The sequence below is a fragment of the Dendrobium catenatum genome, unplaced genomic scaffold, assembly GCF_001605985.2.
Source record: "Dendrobium catenatum unplaced genomic scaffold, ASM160598v2 fragScaff_scaffold_1586, whole genome shotgun sequence".
NCBI classification, from domain to species: Eukaryota; Viridiplantae; Streptophyta; class Magnoliopsida; order Asparagales; family Orchidaceae; genus Dendrobium; species Dendrobium catenatum.
The window spans coordinates 1,117,022-1,137,801 of NW_021320048.1; the positions used below are offsets into that span (position 1 = coordinate 1,117,022).

General features: G+C 36.8%; 1 protein-coding gene across 2 annotated transcripts in view; it reads left to right on the forward strand.

The window, feature by feature from the left end:
• The window catches only part of LOC110115816 (mRNA cap guanine-N7 methyltransferase 2), a 58,430-nt gene that overhangs the window by 34,889 nt on the left and 2,761 nt on the right, over positions 1–20,780 (forward strand). For both annotated transcript variants that reach the window (XM_020849184.2, XM_020849185.2), the window contains exons 9-10: positions 2,774–2,862; positions 2,946–3,028. In XM_020849184.2, coding sequence (XP_020704843.1) covers positions 2,774–2,862; positions 2,946–3,028 — 172 coding nt within the window. The remainder of the gene's footprint in view (positions 1–2,773; positions 2,863–2,945; positions 3,029–20,780) is intronic.

Sequence of the window (20,780 nt, forward strand, 5' to 3'; positions counted from 1 at the left end):
TTATAAATATAAAAAAAAAATTTAAAAGTTATAATATAAATGTATAAAAAAAAGAATTTTTAATAAAAATAATATTTAATGTAATATATAAAATTATTACTAAAAAAAGTTTACATTCTTAACTTTTATAAATACTCATTCTAGCAGCCCATTCCTATTTCACCGCCTAGTATTCACATAATTTTTTATATTCCAACATCATAGGAGAGTTTTAAGTAATTGTATTTATGTAATATAAAGCACAAGCCACTAGTAACAAGCCAAGCTATGTGATTTAACAACCATGTATTCTTATTGAATTGTATGCATATATTTTTAAATAAAATTTTTAAAAATTTTAAAATTATGATGAAACAAAAATATACTATTAAAAATTTTAGTAAAACCAAATTTTAATATTTTGTGAACGGGGTTGGTTCAACAATTTTCTGGTCAAATCGGTTTGAGTTGGTTAAATGCGAATCCGGTTTTCAAACTTGGCCGGATTGACTATTTGACTGGTTCATTGATGAACCAACCAGTCTGGTTGAATTCTCAAAACGCTAGGTATGAGCTTACTATGTAGGATATAATCCTGATGGGGACATTTAGAGAATGAAGTTGTGTTCTTGGCTTATGTGGTGTCGGTATAGTACTGATCCAGCAAAAAAACAAGCAGATAAAGAGGTACGTTTTAATGGGCTTTAATATGAATTTAGATGGATTAAGGAAGTTCTAAGGTAGACAAGAATCGTATGCATCCGTAAGAAACTCACTGATCTATGATTTGGTCAATTATTTCTTCTTACTGCGGAAGCTGTTTGTATTTGTTGTTGATAATGGAAGTATTCCTTATTTAAGCTCAAAATTCAACAAGCCTGACTAAAAAAAGAGGCTAAATAAATGATTACCTTTCCTCTTTCATTTCTACGTACTAATAGAAAGCCTCAGCTTGATTCCTTTATAAGGCTGCTTTTAGGTATCATTAACCAAAAAAGTATTATGACCCAGTTAGGAGAGTAGATGTATTAGGTTTGGCTTATATTAAGAAAGATAGAAGTAGACTTAAAAAGGCTTGTTTAGAAAAGATTAGAAATGACATTTATTTATTAGATTTAAATGAGAATGATGCATCTTGGAAGTAAAAACAGCAAACTATAGAAGAAGAAAATGCGGGAATACAAATATTGAGACTCATTTTTGGATTATCTCTTCAACAGTAAATAAAGATACAAGTGATCTACTATTCGAGAGGTAGATCAGCTTTCCCACAAACCTTAGATGCCACTAGAAAAGTCACAACAAACCCTAGAATAAACTTCCGCAAAACATAAGATTCAAACCCTAGACAAAGTTCTCCCTTAAAAAGCCCTAACACACAATTAAACCCTTCATAACAGTATAAAGACAATTAAAACCTTCCTAAATGACTCCCTCTTGATTAGGAACATTCCTAAATAGCTCTCCCTTCATTAGGAACCTTCCTAAACAGCTCTCCCTTGATTAGGGACCTTCCTAAATAGCTTCTTCTTAATTAGGAACTTTTCTAAACAATTTTCTCTTGATTAAAAACTTTCCTAAACAGCTCTCCCTTGATTATGAACCTTCTTAAACAACTCACACTTGATTAGGAACATTCCTAAAAGGATCCCTCTTAATTAAGAACCTTTCTAAACAGCTCCCTCTTGATTAAGAACCTTCTTAAATAGCTCCCCCTTGATTCCTCTTCTTTTCTTAGTGAATACTAACTCTCTTGGGCCCCACAAGTATTGCCTAACCCCCTCCTACTACCCTTGGTTTTGCCCAACCCCTTGGTTGGTTTAGCCTGGTTGGGTTGGTCTAGGCCGGCCAAGTGGCCCCTCTTGGCGTATCAGAGAATTTGTCTCTTAACAGGACATTATGGAGAAAAATGATTTATGTAGTTGACCCCACGTAGTGGAATAAAGGCTTGATGTTGTTGTTGTTGTATCAATTCTATGAGCTTAAGTAGTTTCTTCGTTAACTTCTACAGAATATGCTTACCGTCTCTTGCCAATGGAATATTCAAGGTTTGCATTAGGAATAATAAATTCCATATGCAAACATTTTTCATTGGGATCTCATGTAAGCGCTTATGAATAAACACACGTGGGAGCCTCAGAAACTGGTAAAATTCATCTCATTAAAATCCTAGTTGAGGGTGTTTTGTATTCTTGAAAATTCATTGTTATGCCTAACTGCCTATAGATGGAGATTTACATTCATAACCGTGTACTACATAAGAACTCACCATTTTCTTGGATCTTTGCAATTATATCAGTGTCATCTCATTAAGAAGTTTGTAGCTTGAATGTGAAATTAATTCAGTGGACATATGTTCTCTTTGAACAAACTCAATTTAGAAATATTTTGACATTCACCCTTCGAAAAGAGTTCGATATAGGCAACTCTTCCCTATTTTTTGTTAGAGCCAATTAATTTTGTCTATTAATTGTCAATGGAAGTATTTGTTTGTGGACTTCTATGTTTCTTTGCATAAGATTGATTATCTGTTTCCATTTTTTTTTATGTTTCCTTGTATATATAAGACTATTGAGACTAGGAGAAGAATCTTTGTCCGATAGAGTTGTTAAAGCATAGCAGTTAAGTCGCACACTAATAAGTTTATGTTAATCATAAAAAATAAGTGACTTCATACATTTTTTTTTTCTTTTTTCTAGCATGGATGGGAGGTTTCCCAGACTTATTTATTTGAATATACTTTTGACTCTTGGTGCATGAACAAATTCTAAAGCGCTTTCAAAATATTCCTCAGAGCTCAATTTGCAGGGATGCTTTGCAGCTATGGTGCAAACTTTTTGGACCCCCGTGGAAAGCTTCTTGCCCGCTCATTTGATATATTAGGTGATTTTTTTCTTCCTTGAATAATTTTCATTCTACCTGCTTCAAAGCATGGCTGTTCCAACTCGTCATTCTTTTTTTCTCAGGTTTATATGCCATATTTGTCTTTCAAAAGTCTGATCCAGATGCTGCTCCTCCTATCTTGACGCCAATGATACATGACGAAGAGGTGAGTACCTTGTTGACATCCAGTGACTTCCCTCTCTTGTTGGTGCTGTTGGCACATTTATCTTGAAAATTAACGTGGGTTCATATAAATAAAAATATAAATTTTTTTCATTTCATAAGATGATGTGTATATGTGCAAAAATAAATACCATTGAGACATACATTGGCTATAAGAAAGTTAGAATTCATATAGAGGATAATGAGCAAAGTAAAAGCTACACCTTGTGATGATTTAAAGCTTTTTGGCTAGGCTTACTACATTTACAGAGTAGGTTGTGAAACTACTGTCAATAAATTTTTTGAAGCAATTTGAAATTCTTACTCTAATGCAGCTTTTCTAGGCAAAGTTTTTGACAAATAATTTGCCGAAATTTCCAAATTAGATACCCCTGTATAGGACTTAGCAGCAACCAAAAAGTTGAAAAAAAAGAGCCTTCAATCGCAGGCTAAGTATTAAGGGTGCAAAATTAAAAAGGTATGTAAAATACTGAGTTAAGAAAGAAAGAAAAAAATTTGATCAAGTTATATGCATTAGAAGTTATTATAATAATTTTTTAGTTAAATTTGATTAAGTCATTAAATAGCAAAAATGCCAATTTGAGAAATTGATATATGAGAGTTTTAAGAAAGATTTTTTTTTGGAATAGTTCGATGAACAAAATAATGAGGTATTATTTAGATCGACCCAAAAATTTGGAATGGAGTTAGCTTTAAATAGGATGCATAAATGCACCTTTTTGGGTCCATTGTAGATCCCTATTGTGATTTGAAGAATTATAGATAATATTTAACTTTGATTAATAATCTTTTTTAATAAAAAATTAAAAAAAAAAACCAAATAGCTAGAGAAAAATATTTTGGTATCAATATTTTAGATATAGGAGAATATTATGAGAGTCAAAAAGATTAAACTTGGGTTATTTGAAAAAGTTGTAGGAGAGAGTGCTAAAATTGTCTTGTAAAATTTATGCATTATTAGAGAAATAATTTGATTTTATACAAAGATGATCTACGATGGACATGATTTCTATACTAAGGCAATTAATGAAAAAATAATGTAAAGCAACAAGCTTCATATTATATTTTATTAATCTAGAGCAGACATGTGATTAAGTACAACAATAATTGATTCAATGTGCAGCAAGATAAAAAATGTGTCAAAGGTATATTTTAAGTTATTAAATACAAAACTAATAGAGCTTTTGATTAATATTAAAAGTAGTTGTCGAATGATCAAGGAGTTCTTACTCGACATTAAGGTTTTGAATTGCACTCTTCTCTTTTGCTACACTGTATTATGTTATGCTATTTTGTCAAGTCAAATAGTTGATTATTTGATAAAATTATGTTATGGACGTTATCTAAAGTGCTGTAATCGTTATGGCTATTTGGTAAAAATGTCTACAACTATATCATGAGTTCATTGAATGATCTAAAAATATATTATTATGTACTTCATATAATTATCATAAATATAATAATCTTGATTAATATATAGATAATTAAAATACTTAATTAATGAATTAAGTAGATAAGAAAGAGAAAATTTATTGAATTCTTAATTTTTTTGGGGGGTGGTGGGAGTGGAGCTAATTTAAGTTTTCATATAATCGGACATTTTCTTCCTCTTACTTTTCCGAATACAGCTTTGCAAAATGGACCCTTAGAGCCTATGTCTTTTTTTTTTGTGCTACTTGTGAACATGCTTGCGAAGGATTTTAAAATGATGTTCCTTGATTTGTGTTTTTGGAAAATGATTGTTCTTATTGGCGAGGTATTTTTGAAATAAGTGAAAAGTTAGAACAGTAATAAAAAGTTTTCAAGGTATTTGACTTATGATTAATAAAAGATAACTAGAACGTTTAAATATTCTAAGATTGAATATGGAAAATTAAATGTCGGTCATTAAAAGAGAAACATAAAATTAAGTATTGCAGAGATGAGGATGCTCAGGTGGATGAGTGGCTTTACGCTTGGAGATAGAATGCAGAACAAGTATATACGTGAAAAGGTTGGATTAGCTCCATAGCATATAAGATTAAAGAGAGTCACCTTAGATGGTTTGGTTACATTAAATGCTGGCCTTCCGATGACTTGGTTAGGAGACTAGATGTATTAGATTGGTAGGAAATAGGAGAGCTTTTAACCCAAAACAATGCACCACGAGCGAAAATTGGAAGAAGAACAGACCATGAATCACTTTTATTGCAAGAAATATGAAAGAAAAGCAATAAGATACAAGGATCTTCAATTGGAGAGGAAAGATCTGACTCTCCCAAACCCTAGCCGCCAACTATAACCCAAAATTCTCTAAGCACAAACTAATTCCAGCCAAAATCAAGCATAACCCTAACCCTAGGGTAAAACAAACTATTAAAAGTATATAATTCAAAGTAAAATACCAAAACAACCCTCTCAATTCAAATTTTCCTCTCACCCGCCCCCTCCTCTCTCCTTATTAGTATGTGGACCTCACCCCAAGAAGGGCAAACAGAACTCGGGGCGGACCCAGGCTTCTGTCTGGTGTATACACTAGTGTTGACCCCTATAACTTAAACTACGCACAAAATGGACAAAGGTGGCGGATTGAGCAACGCGCGAGTTGATACAACGCATCACTTGAAGGGTCATATGATCTCCGATTGTAAAATGAACACCGTTGTTGCGATCAGGATATCGAATTTTGCTAGGTTGATGCCCGTCGCAATTGAATCGGATTAGATCGGTCAAAAGAGATGACCGACACTCGAAATTAAAGTGCGAAACTGATCAAACGACGTTGAATCGACGAATCGATTTCGCCATTATGACCGGAATATTGTGAATACTCAAAAACTACATCTTCTACGTTCAATTTGGATCATCCTAATTGGTGGCACAAATTTCAAGATAAAACACGTATATTGAGAAAATTGGCCTTAGCGTTGGGGAAACAAAGTCTGATCGCGAAACGAACTTCGCCACTGCGTTCAAAATATCCTAAATACCTAAGGGTGACATCCAATTTATTCAAATTAAAGCATGCGAGGTCAACACGCATTTCGAGGTAAAGCACAAATTTCAAGAAAAGCTTGCCCGACTCTACCCAAACGACGTCAGATTGACGAACGGACTGCATCGTTGTGTTCGGAACACCGAAAATATCCTAAATGCACTATCAATTTGTTCTATTGAGGTTGTGCACGTAAATCGAGGCAATCCCTATGAAAAAATTACCCTCAAGCTGCTCAAATGAAGTCCAATCATGAAACGGACTGCGTCATTGTATTCAGAATACCAGAAATACCCTAAATGCACTACCAATTCGTTTAATTGAGGTTGTGCATGCAAATCGAGGCGGACCCATTTAAAAATTACTCTCGGCACTGCTCAAACGACGTCCGATTGTGAAATAGATTGCATCGTTGTGTTTGGAACATCGGCAATACTGTAATTCCACTATTAATTTGTCTAATTTCGATATTCGACGAATTTGACACATTAAACGAGACAATCAACATGCAAAACGAGAAAATTGCATGCAAATCGAGGCAACCTTTGACTGATTGATACATCTTTGTCATGTTAAATTAATGCGTGAATGACTAAAGCATTAGTATGGCATTAACCTAAGATTTTTTTTTTTTACAAAATGACACGTGACAAATGAGGACAAAATTCAAATTCACATTAATTTGCATGTTCTAATCCCGTCAATCTATTTTCTCGTCACCAGCTGGCCGCGACTCTTTCCCTCGTTAGTGAAATTAAAAAAGAGAACGAGCTCTTGTGTGGGAGAAATTATTATGTGTGGAATCCGATCACATAGATGTGTTCGGCCGCGAATAAATTCATTACGCATGGCGTGTCTACGTGGAAAGTAAGGCCCAACCCGTTTGTCATTTCGGACCTACTACAGACGAAAAGACCGAAGGCCCGCCCAGTAAATACAATAAAAAAGGCGGAAAATTTTAACAGTTTCGAAATTCCACATTTCGGCCATTCGCTCCAGTACTCCTGAGCTTCCTGCAAAAAAATTCTTCTGAAAAAATCCAGCAATCTCTTTTGCTCATCATGGAGGATTCATCTGCAAAGAGAAATGTGCGTAAATTCTTACATTGACATAAAATGAACTACGGATATCTTTGGTATTCAATGCGCATTTGCTGAAGAAACAAAAAAACTCTAAATTAATTATAGTTTCTTATTTTACGCAGATTTACGTCCGTCTTATATCTTATAGATGCTATGTTTCGACATTTAGAAAAATATGTGATACTTTTTCCGAGATAATTCCTGTTGAAATTGAAGAAAAATTGAAGGACCTGAATATTTACCAATTTCTTCATTTTCCTGGATTTGCGCAAAACGCCCCACTAATCTACCAGCTGCTGACAATGTGGAATATTAAAAAGCAAAGCTTTATTATAGAGGGCCATGTTTTACCTTTCACAGCTGATGAAGTGGCCCTCCTTACTGGTCTACCAAACAGAGGTGAGGAGATTACCTGGATGACCTTGCCCACTTCAACAATCACTTCAAAGGATATTAAGAGTGAAATGCTTGAGTTGACTCGAGAAAGCGCCCCACATACTATGTTGAAAACTTTTATTATATATTTATGCTATAATTTATTTTTCCAACAAAGCAACTTTAAAGTTCTTAAGATGTTAAAGACAATAGCAAATAATGATGAGGATTTTTCATCAATTAACTGGGCATGGTCAATTTGGGAATGCCTGGTTGAAGATTTTAATAATGTTATCTTTGAAGATCTTAAAGGACAGGCCAGCGAGTTATGTCAATGGATTTGTGCCACTGCTAATTGTGAGTGCTAAAACAATTCTAATTAAACATTTAATTTGGCTGATTGATTTGCTAAAACTTACTGAGAATATCTCAATTTTATGCAGGTTTGGTTCCTGGAGCACACTTCCATTCATCTCCCGAAGTACCCTGACAGAAGGCCCCGTTTCCTTCGATGGGGTAATGACATTGTATATAACACTGAGAAAACTGCTAAATTATTTGTTAATTTAAAGAGAAGACAGGTATATATTGTGAATAATTTTATATATTGCTTATTTATTACGTATGGTTTGCGTATGTATTGCGTACGTTTTGTGTATAGATTGCGTGAACCTTGCGTCTGTATTGCGTATATTATTGCGTTTAGATTGCGTATTTATTTGAGATTAATTTTTCACAGATTTTTGTTGACATCCAAGGAGTTACCCTAGAAGAATCTAATCTCTTGGGTATAAAGAAATATTCATCAACCCCTCTTTCACCCATTCGAACTAACACACCTGAACAAAATCTCCCCCCACAATCTCCTCAGCAGCCCGAACCCAAATCCACCTTAAAAACCCAACCCCAATCATTAGATGATCTTGAAAAGAAAGTAATAAAGATTATGCATGAGTCCATGATCAAACTCATCCAAGAATTTGAAGCTAGGATGAGCAAGAATTTTGAACAAATTGTGAGAAGAGCTGATCTTATTAATGGCAAGCTCCAACATTACATTGTTCAAGGAATTCTTAAGCCTGATGAGCAAGCTGCTCCCTCCTCGTCATTCATTCCCCATACAATTTCATCCCCCAACAATATTCAGATATCATCTAAACACACCAAGACCGATGCCCCAGAAAAAATCAATGATGCTGAGATGACCCAGGCTGCTGAAAGGGTTTACAAAAAGAAGAAATTAGAGAGAAAATGAATCTCAAAGAAAAATAAGAAGCAGAAAAGGGTACACAACATCCAAGAAGAACCTGCCCAAGAAGAGCCATCACAGAAACTTCCATCCCCCAAGAATATTCGGATATCATCTGAACACACCAAGACCGACGCCCCAGAAAAAATCAATGATGCTGAGATGACCCAGGCTGCTGGAAGGGTTTACAAAAAAAAAGAAATTAGAGAGAAAATCAATCCCAAAGAAAAATAATAAGCAGAAAAGGGTACACCACATCCAAGAAGAACCTGCCCAAGTAGAGCCATCACAGAAACTTCCATCCCCCAAAGAAGCTCCCCAAGAAAAAACTACCAAAGAAGTTCCCCCCAAGAAGAACCTGCCAAAGAAGCCCCCCCCCCAAAGAAGAACTTGCCAAAGAAGCTCCCCCCCCCAAGAAGAACCTTCCAAAGAAGCACTCCCAGAAGAACCTACCAAAGAAGTTCCAAAATAAGAACCTGCCAAAGAAGCTCCCCCCCAAGAAGAAACTTCCAAAGAAGCTCCCCAAGAAGAACCTGCCAAAGAAGCTCACCTAGAAGAACCTGCCAAAGAAGCTCACTAAGAAGAACCTGCCAAAGATGCTACCCAAGAAAAACTATCCACAAAAGAAATTGTTCTTTCCCCAAATGAAACTCAGAAAACAAAACCTGCCCAAAACGTTCCACAAACAAAAGAAGTAATCAATGTTGATGATGTTATAGTAAAGGGTTACCCTGCAAGTCTTATAGTTAACTTCAAAGGCTTGAAGATGTTGAGTCCAGAGAATGAACTTTTTATCAGGGAGAACATAAAGAAATATCTTGACAGGTATTTTATTTGCGTATTGTGTGTGTATTGTGTGCGTATTATTTTATTTGGGAGAACTTATTGATGATGCACACAATATGCACACAATATGCACACAATACGCAAATAATTTCTGCTTCTTTTTTTTTTGGATGTGGTGTACCCTTTTCTGCTCCTTATTTTTCTTTGGGATTGATTTTCTCTCTAATTTCTTCTTTTTGTAAACCCTTTCAGCAGCCTGGGTCATCTCAGCATCATTGATTTTTTCTAGGGCGTCGGTCTTGGTGTGTTCAGATGATATCCGAATATTCTTGGGGGATGGAATTGTATGAGGAATGAATGATGAGGAGGAAGGAGCAGCTTGCTCATCAGGCTTACGCAATAAATAAGCAATATATAAAACTATTCACAATATATACATGTCTTCTCTTTAAATTAACAAATAATTTAGCAGTTTTCTTAGTGTTATATACAATGTCATCACCACATCGAAGGAAACGGGGCCTTCTATCAGGGTACTTCGGGAGATGAATGGAAGTGTGCTCCAGGAATCAAACCTGTATAAAATTGAGATATTCTCAGTAAGTTTTAGCAAATCAATCAGTCAAATTAATTATTTAATTATAATTGTTTTAGCACTCACAATTAGTAGTGGCACAAATCCATTGACATAACCCGCTGGCCTGTTCTTTGAGATTTTAAAAATACATTATTAAAATCTTCAAACAGGCATTCCCAAATTGATCATGTCCAGTTAATTGATGAAAAATCATCATCATTATTTGCTATTGTTTTTAACATCTTAGAACTTTTAAGTTGCTTTGTTGGAAAAATAAATTAGAGCATAAATACATAATAAAAATTTTCAACATAGTATGTGGGGAGCTTTCTCGAGTCAACTCAAGCATTTCACTCTTAATATCCTTTGAAGTGATTGTTGAAGTGGGCAAGGTCATCCAGGTAATCTCCTCACCTCTGTTTGGTAGACTAGTAAGGAGGGCCACTTCATCAGCTGTGAAAGGTAAAACATGGCCCTCTATAATAAAACTTTGCTTTTCAATATTCCACATTGTCAGCAGCTCGTAGATTAGTGGGACTTTTTGCTCAAATCCAGGAAAATGAAGAAATTGGTAAATATTCAGGTCCTTCAATTTTTCTTCAATTTCAACAGGAATTATCTCGGAAAAAGTATCACACATTATTCTAAATGTCAAAACATAGCATCTATAAGATATAGGACGAACGTAAATCTGTGTATAATAAGAAACTATAATTAATTTAGAGAAGCATGTTATACGCATTACGTACGCATATAAAACGCAATAAAATACGCATACGCATATTATACTCAACGTGTACGCATACGATACGCATTACATACGCCAATCATACGCAGTGTAAACGCAATCTACGCAAAATATACGAAAAATATCAGCAGAAATCTAGGGTTTTTTACACTAATCGTTTTTCTTTATTGAAAGTTTAGTTTTATGATTTAAAGATCCAAAGTATTTATTATAAAATGTTAGGGTTTGTCTTTAACATATACGCAGAAAATAAGCAAAATTTACGTAGATTATACACATTATATACAAAGAAAATACGCAGAAAGAACGAAAATGGTGAGATAAATATAATCTTTTATAGTTACTCGGAATGATTTTATTTTATTTTTTGGTTTCTTCAGCAAATACGCATTGAATACCAAAGATATCCGTAGTTTATTTTATGTCAATGTAAAAATTTACGCACCTTTCTCTTTGCAGGTGAATCCTCCATGATGAGCAAAAGAAATTGCTGGATTTTTTCAGAAGATTTTTTTTGCAGGAAGCTCGGGATTACTGGAGCAAATGGCCGAAATGTGGAATTTCGAAACTGTCAAAATTTTCCGCCTTTTTCATTGTATTTACTGGGCGGGCCTTCGGTCTTTTCGTCTGCAGTAGGTCCGAAATGACAAACGGGTTGGGCTTTACTTTCCACCTAGACACGCCACGCGTAATGAATTTATTCGCGGCCGAACACATCTATGTGATCGGATTCCACACAAAATAATTTCTCGTGTAGGAGGGATCTCAACTTCCACACCCAGCAAACAAAGTCCAGACCTCCCGTCCTGCCCTCTATTCCACTGGACTGCTCCCCTCTACATCAGCTTTCACCTACACTCCAAAAGCAAGTTAAGCAACTCCTGTTTTCCACGTTTAAGCAAATCGATTTCCACGGTCTTCACTATAAGAGGGTTTCTGATTCCCTGCTCACAAAAAAAAAAATTTCACTGCTTGTACGCTTTCAGCCTTTTGAGCTTCAGCTCTCCTCACGGTCAAGCCAAACGCCTGTCCGATCTCACCCTCTAGTCTCGCCTGAAGGAATCCAACTCCACTGAGCCTTAAGAACTCTCCTCCATCGACTGGTCATCGGCTTAGGCTCTTTTATAACTCCAAACCATTCTCTGCCTTATTGTTTGGAGTACAGAATCTTTAAAAAAGGAAAAGTGGTTTTGTTTTTTTGTGTCACGTGAGTACTTTATTGATAGCAGCTTTCATCATTTTAGATTTCAGATCTTGATTCCATATCTAAGGAAATTATGGTGAAGTTAAAAGTAATCTGTCAAAATTTCTTCAAGGATACCACATCCGTCCGTTCAAGTCTGGTTTTTGTTTGTTGTTGTTTTGTGTGAAAGGGGTATGTATGATTCAGAATGGTATCATCTAGCCGAACAGCCCCTTGATTCGGCACTTAAGCCAGCCCATAGCCCATTAATACCTTTCCTTCTCACAAACACCTCAAACGGCCCGCATAGACCTGTTGCAGCCTTAAGGCCCACTTATATTCCCCTATACTTAGCTGAAATTAGCCCAGAAGCACTCCACCGTATGCCCAAAACAGTCCACTAAAGCCTATATTCTGTGCTCTTAGAAGACCTTAATAGCAAACCCATTTAATCCCTTCTAATTTGTTAAGTCCAATCCAATTATCAGCCCACTTATTTAGCTCAAACCACCTTCTCAATCCACAATAACTCATTACCAGTCCACTAATAAGTGTAAAATCTGTAACAAAACCATCTTCAAATCAATCCTTCTACGATCCCTTAAAGCACATTTCATATCAAAAGCTAAACAAGGCAGATTGTTTTTTTAGTTTTAGTTCCAGCCATCTCTTTTATTCTTATTGCTAGTGTTAATTGAGTCACATAGTTGCTTTTTATGATGTCAGTTATTAACATTAATTGTGTATGGCATTACTAGAAGTATACGTATATGCTTGTGAACATACACACATGTATTTATGTTTGTGCTGCCAAAGAGGGGAAATAAAAAAGGGGCAGAAAGAAGATAGTGGGAAGAGAAGAAACTTTCATAAAAAAAAGAGAGGCAAAAGAGATTTAAAAAAAAAAAAAAAAAAAGAAGAGAGGGGAGAGAGTTTCAAAAAAATGGAGAGAAAGAAAAAGAAAAAGGGAGAGGATATATTTATTTATTTGCAAATTCTTCGTCGCCGTCATCACATCACCGCGAAGGTATAATCTCCAAAACTTATATTTCTCATTCTTGTTGTTCGTGGCAGACCGGGGAACCACCTATATGCGCTCTAGTAGCACGGTAGGAGAGAGCCCGGTGCGACACCTACAACGAGACGGGTAATCACCTAAAACTCAGATTTCCCATTCTCGTTGTTCGTGGTGGACCGGGAACCACCTATACGCGCTCTCGTAGCACGGTAGGAGGGAGCCCGGTGCGACGCCTACGAAGAAGCGGGTAATAACTTTAAATCCCATTTTCGACGTTTGCGGTTGACCGGAGAACCACCTATACGCGCTCTCGTAGCACGGTAAGAGGAGCCTGGCGACTCATACGACGAGGTGGGTAAGCCCTATACACACTCTTGTAGCGTGGTGGGGAGATTCACTTGTGTTCTTCGTACGGGTACTTTTGAAGACCCCATACACGCTCGCGTAGCGTGGTGGGATGAAAGATGTACGGCCCGGTGTCCCCCGACACCTACCATATACGCTCGAGTAGCGTGGTGGGATGGCCCAGTTTCTCTTGATTTTCCCCTAAACGGGGGAGACACCGGGAGGTTGTCGAAATTTTCAGTGAATCATGGACAAGACTTGGACAAAATGTGGCAATTTGAACTTGAACTTGGACTTGAAATTGATTAAACAAAAGGACTTTAACTCAAGTTAAACAATATTTAAACTTGCAAATCAAATGAGATGAACAAACATTTAAACATTTGAATAAAGGACAAAAGACTTGATTTGGGATCGCAATGAATCAGAACTTAAATTGGACTTGATTTGAACATTAAGCCGGCATGACTTGAACATTTAAACTCAAGCCAAGACTTGAGTTGGACCACAGGGGACTTGATGAACTACAATTGACTCATTGCGGACTTGAATGAATGCAAATGATATTGAATTCAACTTGAATTTGAACCTGGATGAGCAAACAACAAGGAATAAAATTCAAATGCAATTAAAAAGTGAACATTAAGTGAACAAATGCAACTTCACAACAAAAATATAAACATTAAGTGTGAATCCAAGTCATCCAAATAAGCATCAATCAATGAAATAGGGGACTCATGAAGGAGGGCAATCCATCCAAATCTCATCCAAGAAAGCAAGGACTCATGCACAAATTCATTTCAAGCTTTGACATGAAATTTATTTGAATCGCAACGAGCACCTTATAGTGATCATCTTAATTGGAATGGAAAGATGGAAGAATTTGATATCAAACACATCATACAAATTGCAAACTATCTTTGAAAATAAAGAACTTTCAAGTATGACTCGTTTGCAAGAAACCAGAAGATTGTGAAAAGTAAGGCTTGATCACGAAGCCATGATATGAGGGCTTTGGACCCTTCAGTTGATGATTGCACAACAAGGTCAAAAGCGTAAGATCCTGAAGGACAAGGTTCTAGATCTTTAAACCAACGCCAACAAGCAAGTAGAAGATTCATGGCATGCAAAATTTTATCATACACACAACAATTGACCTACAAGTTAGAGAAAAGATGACAAGAGCCTTGTAGTGCGTACAGTGGTCCTATCTACAAGCGAGGGTGGATGAGTTGTAAATATAGCAAATCTTCAGCATATACATCCAACCGTACAAGCAAAGAAATTTGAATTGACATCAATTTTCATATCACTCATGCAAGAAAATATGATAGCTCCTACTACATCTATGTGCAAACACTGACAAAAATCGTAGATGCCAGAAGAAATTATAGTATGCCCACAAGTGACTATAGAAGGTTCATCATGCATACATTGATCCATCTACGGGCGACAACAAGTAATATGCAGTGGATGCTAAACCTTTCCATAATCAACAACCACTTAATATCAGTCGAAAAGCACCTATTCCCTGCAACTAGAAGAGACCGATATGCAACAAATATAAGTTCCTACGAACTGTCATAGGAGACCTGTCACATATACAAAGTGCCATATACGAACAAGTACAGAAGAGAATTGTAGCAGATAGGAGCTCCTGCAAGCTGATGTAGAAAACCCGTTGACTCCCAATATATTATCCACAAGCAAAGTGCAAAGTGACTATATCAAATGCAAGTGCATACAAGTTGCTATAAGAAGTTTGTTCCACATACAATAGATTGTCTGTGAGGGAATACAGAAGCACTGCAACAGATGCAATCATCTACAACAAAGCAGGAGACTCGTTAGTGCACTACGATCCACCTGCAGAAAACAAGTAGTGCATGACAGTCTACCTGTACGAAGTAGCGAGCAACTCTATTCAGAAGCTGCTACGCCCCGCCACCGAATCCGCCACATTCTTGTAAGCGGACAAAATGTGTCTACAAATACTTTCAAAGTATCCCCGCACGTGCACCATAATTTGTATACACATAGGTACACTAAAAGGGGTAAAAGCAATCATAAAACCTGCAAGGGCCCGGCGAGCGTGTTATTGGTGCACATGTGACGTCTAGGGATGCTGCGCAGGTAATCAAATCTGAACTCGATCTTCCTAAGCAAATAAATAGGAGTTGACAAGTTTCAACAGATAATTACAAAATGCCCTCAAACACCTGCATGGGCCCCGACGAGCGGATCAATAGAAGTCGACAGGATTCGAACCTTCCAATAGGTACACGGTTGTGGCAACCGATGTATTTATTTTAATATATTCATATTAGACATTCAAGACCTATAATAATGAGAATTCACTAACAAAGGCACAAAGCCTACGAAACCCGATCCCCTATCGGCAAGTTGATAGGGTTGACAAGGTTCAAGCTATAAATGGAAATAACTCTAACACACCCTGATGATGGCCGTGTTGAACGAAAATTTCAACTGGAGGGGTTCACAAATATCTTCAAAATGCCACTCAAATGCCTGAAAATCCAAAAAATATTTAAAATTGAAATTCAATCATCAATCACTCAAAGCAAAATTCATGCACCCTCCGCAACATTTTGCCGAGGTGTACAAATTAAAATTTACTTCAGCTCTCAAAGAGTCAAATTCCTAGTCAAAAATATCACTAGGATTCATTCTCAAACAATCTCCTGCCATTAAGGATGTGGTACGTGTCCTCTAACTGGCGATTTTGCTTCCAAATGGCACCGCAGGATAAACGATTATGACCCAGGGCCCTCTGAACTGAGTGGTTTTGCCGCCAAATGGAATCACGAAATACTGGTTATGGCCAGAGTCAATACGCTCCTTAAATGCATCAAATCCTTGAGATATGAATCAATAGGATATGATCGATAAGGCACAAAGCCCTCTGTTAGCTAAGGTGGATTCAAATTTGTCCCTTTAGGCAAATATTCCCCCCAGGTCTACAAGGTCCCCTTGGATGAAGTAACCCATGGCTGCCGACTAGGATCCTTCTGTCAGGTTGGGTCGACTACCTCCTCTGACTAAGTAGACCAGGGACCACAATGGCCCGGGATGACGGAACCATGGGATCTTGATCGGGTTCATCATCCATTCCTCCACCATCTGCTTTAAGTAAAAGATGGTGAAAATTCTAATTTTAAATATCAAATCTTTTCAAATTTCTAAAAGATAACCCAATTTTCAAATCCAAACCCATGCTGCTACTATATGCCAGATAACATGTATTCACTACGTATCTGATTGACGACTAGCCTTAATCGAAAGTTCTCTCTCATGATCGGGAGGGGTAATTAACTATAGGGGCTTGCGCCTATAGGAAACCAGAACTCAGATCATAAAGTCCTCGCAAAAATGAGGGCGAAATCTCTGGGTAGTGTCTTATTTACAAACCCATCTGTCTTCCAAAATTTACCCTGAAACTTAGTCCGTTAAAACTCCCTCGCCGAAAAGATAAAAGCACAATCAATCGTCGCGAGCGGAGAGGCCAGGGTCGAATTTTCGGAGCTCATAATTAGTCAGTCCCTCCTGGACTGACTGGACCGGTCTAACAATACCCCTCTCCCAAAAATCCACCTTGTCCTCAAGGTGGAAAGAAGGAAATTGATGCTTCATCCTCTCATATGGCTCCCACGTAACGTAATACTCAGGTTGGTTCTTCCACTTTATCAGTACTTCCTTACTTCCTCGCTCTCCCTGACGTACTCCTTCCAGCTCTAGTGATTCCAAAGCCACCTCCAAATCCTCTGTCAACATCATTAGTAACTCAGCACTGGATGCATAATCCCCTCTAGCTCTGCTCAACTGTGAAATGTGGAATACCGGGTGTATGGTAGCTGTCGTTGGTAACCTCAATTTATACGCCACTGCTTGAATTCTCTCTAATATCTCCTAAGGGCCAAAGTATCTCGGGGCCAACTTCTAATTCCTTCTATTAGCCACCATCCTTTATCAGTAGGGACAAAGCTTCAAATACACCCTATCCCCTATCTCAAACTGAATGTCTTTCTTGCGCCCATTTACCCGCCTTTTCGTGATTTGTTGGGCCCTCAAAAAGTATCTTTTCAACTCCTTTAGCACCCTATCCCTCTCCTCCAAGTATTGCTCTATTGAAAAGATTGGTGTGCTACTTTGCCCAAAGTGTACCAAGTGAGGTGGATCCCTTCCATACAACACTTTAAAAGGAGTCATCTGGGACGCTAAATGATGAAATGTGTTGTACTAGTACTCTATCCATACTAGCCACTTGGCCCACAGCCGAGGTGTCTCTGAAGTAAAGTATCATAGGTATGTCTCCAAGCTCCTGTTTACCACCTTCGTATGCTCGTCTGTTTGAGGGCGGTAAGCGGTGCTCCTTTTCAGCACGGTCCCCTGTAGCCTAGATAGCTTCTTCCAAAAGTGATTGAGAAACACCTTGTCTTTGTCAGACAATATAAACCTTGATATCCCATGCAATCTGACCACCTCTGTAATGAATGTCGACGCCACTATAATAGTCTTGTAAGAATGTCGTAGGGGAATGAAATGAGCATAATTGCTCAACCTGTCCACTACTACCAAAATAATTGTAAACCCCTCAAATCGGAATAGCCCGTCTATGAAATCCGTGGAGACCTCCCGCATTTCCTGGAAGTGCTAGGGATTATAGTAGTCCCCTCGGAGCCATGACCATGTACTTGTTCTTCTGCCATAACTCACAACTGGTCATCATTTCTTCTACATCCTTGTGCATCCCCTTCCAATATAACTCTGCCGCCAATCTACTATATGTCTTCTACACCCTAGAGTGACCTCTAACATTGCTCCCATGGAACTCCTGTAATAAGTGTGGGATATGGATCGAGGTTCGAGGCAGCACAAATCTCCCATTGTACAATAGTCTCTCCCTCTCTATGAAATAGCCAATGTGGCTACTCTCATCCTTCAGTAGATATATTCTGATCCTTCTTATCTCCTTGTCCTGCACACTCTCCTCCTTAATAGCCTCCCAATCCAACATCAATGGCATCGAAATGTACAACTCCTGAGCTCCCCCACACATCTAGAAAAGGGATCAACCTCCTTGTTCTCCAACCTCGGCCTATATTGGATCTCAAAATCATAGCCCAGTAACTTTGACAGCCGCCTTTGATGCTCCTTGGTCACTACCCTCTGCTCTAATAAGTATAGCTCGTCTTATATGTCCTTACGATGAAATGTCGGCCCAACAAGTAAGGCTATCATTTTCTAAATATCTAATATGATGGCCATCAAATCCCTTTCATAGACTGACTTTTGTTTGGCTCAAGCTGTCAGCACCTGGTTGTAGTATGCTATGGGTTGGTGATTCTGCATGAGCACTACCCCCAATCCACATCTTGATGCATTAGTCTCTACCACGAACATCTAGCTGAAATCAGGTAGGGCTAGGGCAGGTACCATGGTCATGACTGTCTTCAATCTCTCAAAGGCCTGGGTGGCCTCTCCCCACAAGAAGCTATCCTTCTTCATCTGTTTGGTCAGTGGCCAGGCTATGGTGCTGTATTCACTCACGAATATCCTATAATACCCAATCAACCCTATAAAATCCCTCAGCTCCCTCAGATTCTTAGGCAAAGACCATTTCAACATGGCCTCAATCTTGGCCTGATCAGCGGTCACTCCCTTCTGAGATACCACATGCCCCATGTACTCTACACTGGCCTGCACAAAATAACACTTCTTTAGATTGACCCTCAATTGATGCTCCTATAACACTTCTAAGATCACCCTCAGATGCTCTAAATGCTCATCACTGGCTTGTACTCTTCATATGAAGTCCAGAATCAATAATTTGGTAGGATTCCTCTAAGATATAAATCTATTGTAATCTTTTCTAGTGTAAGGTAGACTTGATTTTTATGTTTTGAGAAAGGATATCTAAATTTTTTCATTGGATAAAAAGGCATTTGACATGCACATAAATGAAATATGCAACTTTCTTGACGAATTCATTTATTAATTCTTTTTGTCCAGATAATAGTCTATTATATATTTATGACATTTGGCTATTGATATCCATGCATATGCTGTCACATAACAAAGATAATCTAAAGTTTTAAATTGATAAATGTTTTTTGCTTAACGATGTTGTAATTGCATTTAAGATTCACTAGCACAATTTTCTTTTTTCAAAAACATGTAAAATTTCTTTCGCATACACAAAATCATATGATGTTATTTACATCAACATGGTATTGAGCACTTTGATACATATTCAAATTTTCTACAATAAAGGGAAATAATTTAAATCTAACCTAAAACAATGATATCTTCTTAGGAAAAGCTAGTAATGTAAAATAGACACTAAAATCTAAACAAATATTTCAAAAAAATTCATAAACCTTAAACTTCAAACCCTTATTAAACAAAATCTAACGATTGAAATACCAAATTGATTGAAAATTTTGAAAGAGATGTAGATTTACTTTCAGATATTTGAAGAAATCAAAGAAATCAGTGATGAAAGAACTACCAATTAGCATGGAGGTTAGATGGCCAAAAGGGGACGAAAATGGTATCTATAGTGGATTTCGTCTGAAATGGACAAGGAGCGTTGGGTTAGAAATTAGTGCTCTACCTGTAGATTTTCCGGCAGAACTGTCCGTCAGTTTTATGTGGGATTTTCCGGTGAATAGTTACTGCCAGAAGTTCCGTCTATTTTGATTCCACCAGAAATTACGTCAAAAATCTTGTATTTTCTTGTAGTGAGTTAATGTAGGATCTATTGTTGATACATGCAAAAACATCCATGCATTTGTATGAAATATTATTAAAGTTAAACCTCTAACAAAAAAAAAAAGAGCACCATTAACTTAGCTCTTATAATCTTATTAAATAAAAACCAATATACTGATTCCTATCATTTTCAGAGTACGACATGGCTAAAAATAAGTTGTTCATTATAATATCATGCTATCAAATTAATAAGATAAGAAAAAAACTTAATTTGTATGGACAGAATTATATTTTCCTGCTTTATTATTATTTTTTTCTAATACTCTATGACATAAAATTCTTGGGTATTGTTTCTCTCAAACTAGAATCTAGGGGATTTTTTTTTTGGTTGACTTGAAATGCAAATTTCTATATTTTGAGAATATGTATTTTTTTTTACAACTATGATGAACTATAGTAATTATATTACTTTCCTTTATATGTTATCGTCCCATTATTTTGTTTCAAATCTGATAACCCCATATAAATTCCTGTAACTCTTTTGTAAAATAAACTTTTCATACTCTTTCATACAATCTTATATGCAATCCATATTCTTATATCTGAAAAATATTTAATAGTTTAGAAATATAAGAGAATGCACATTACAAAATTTATTATATATAT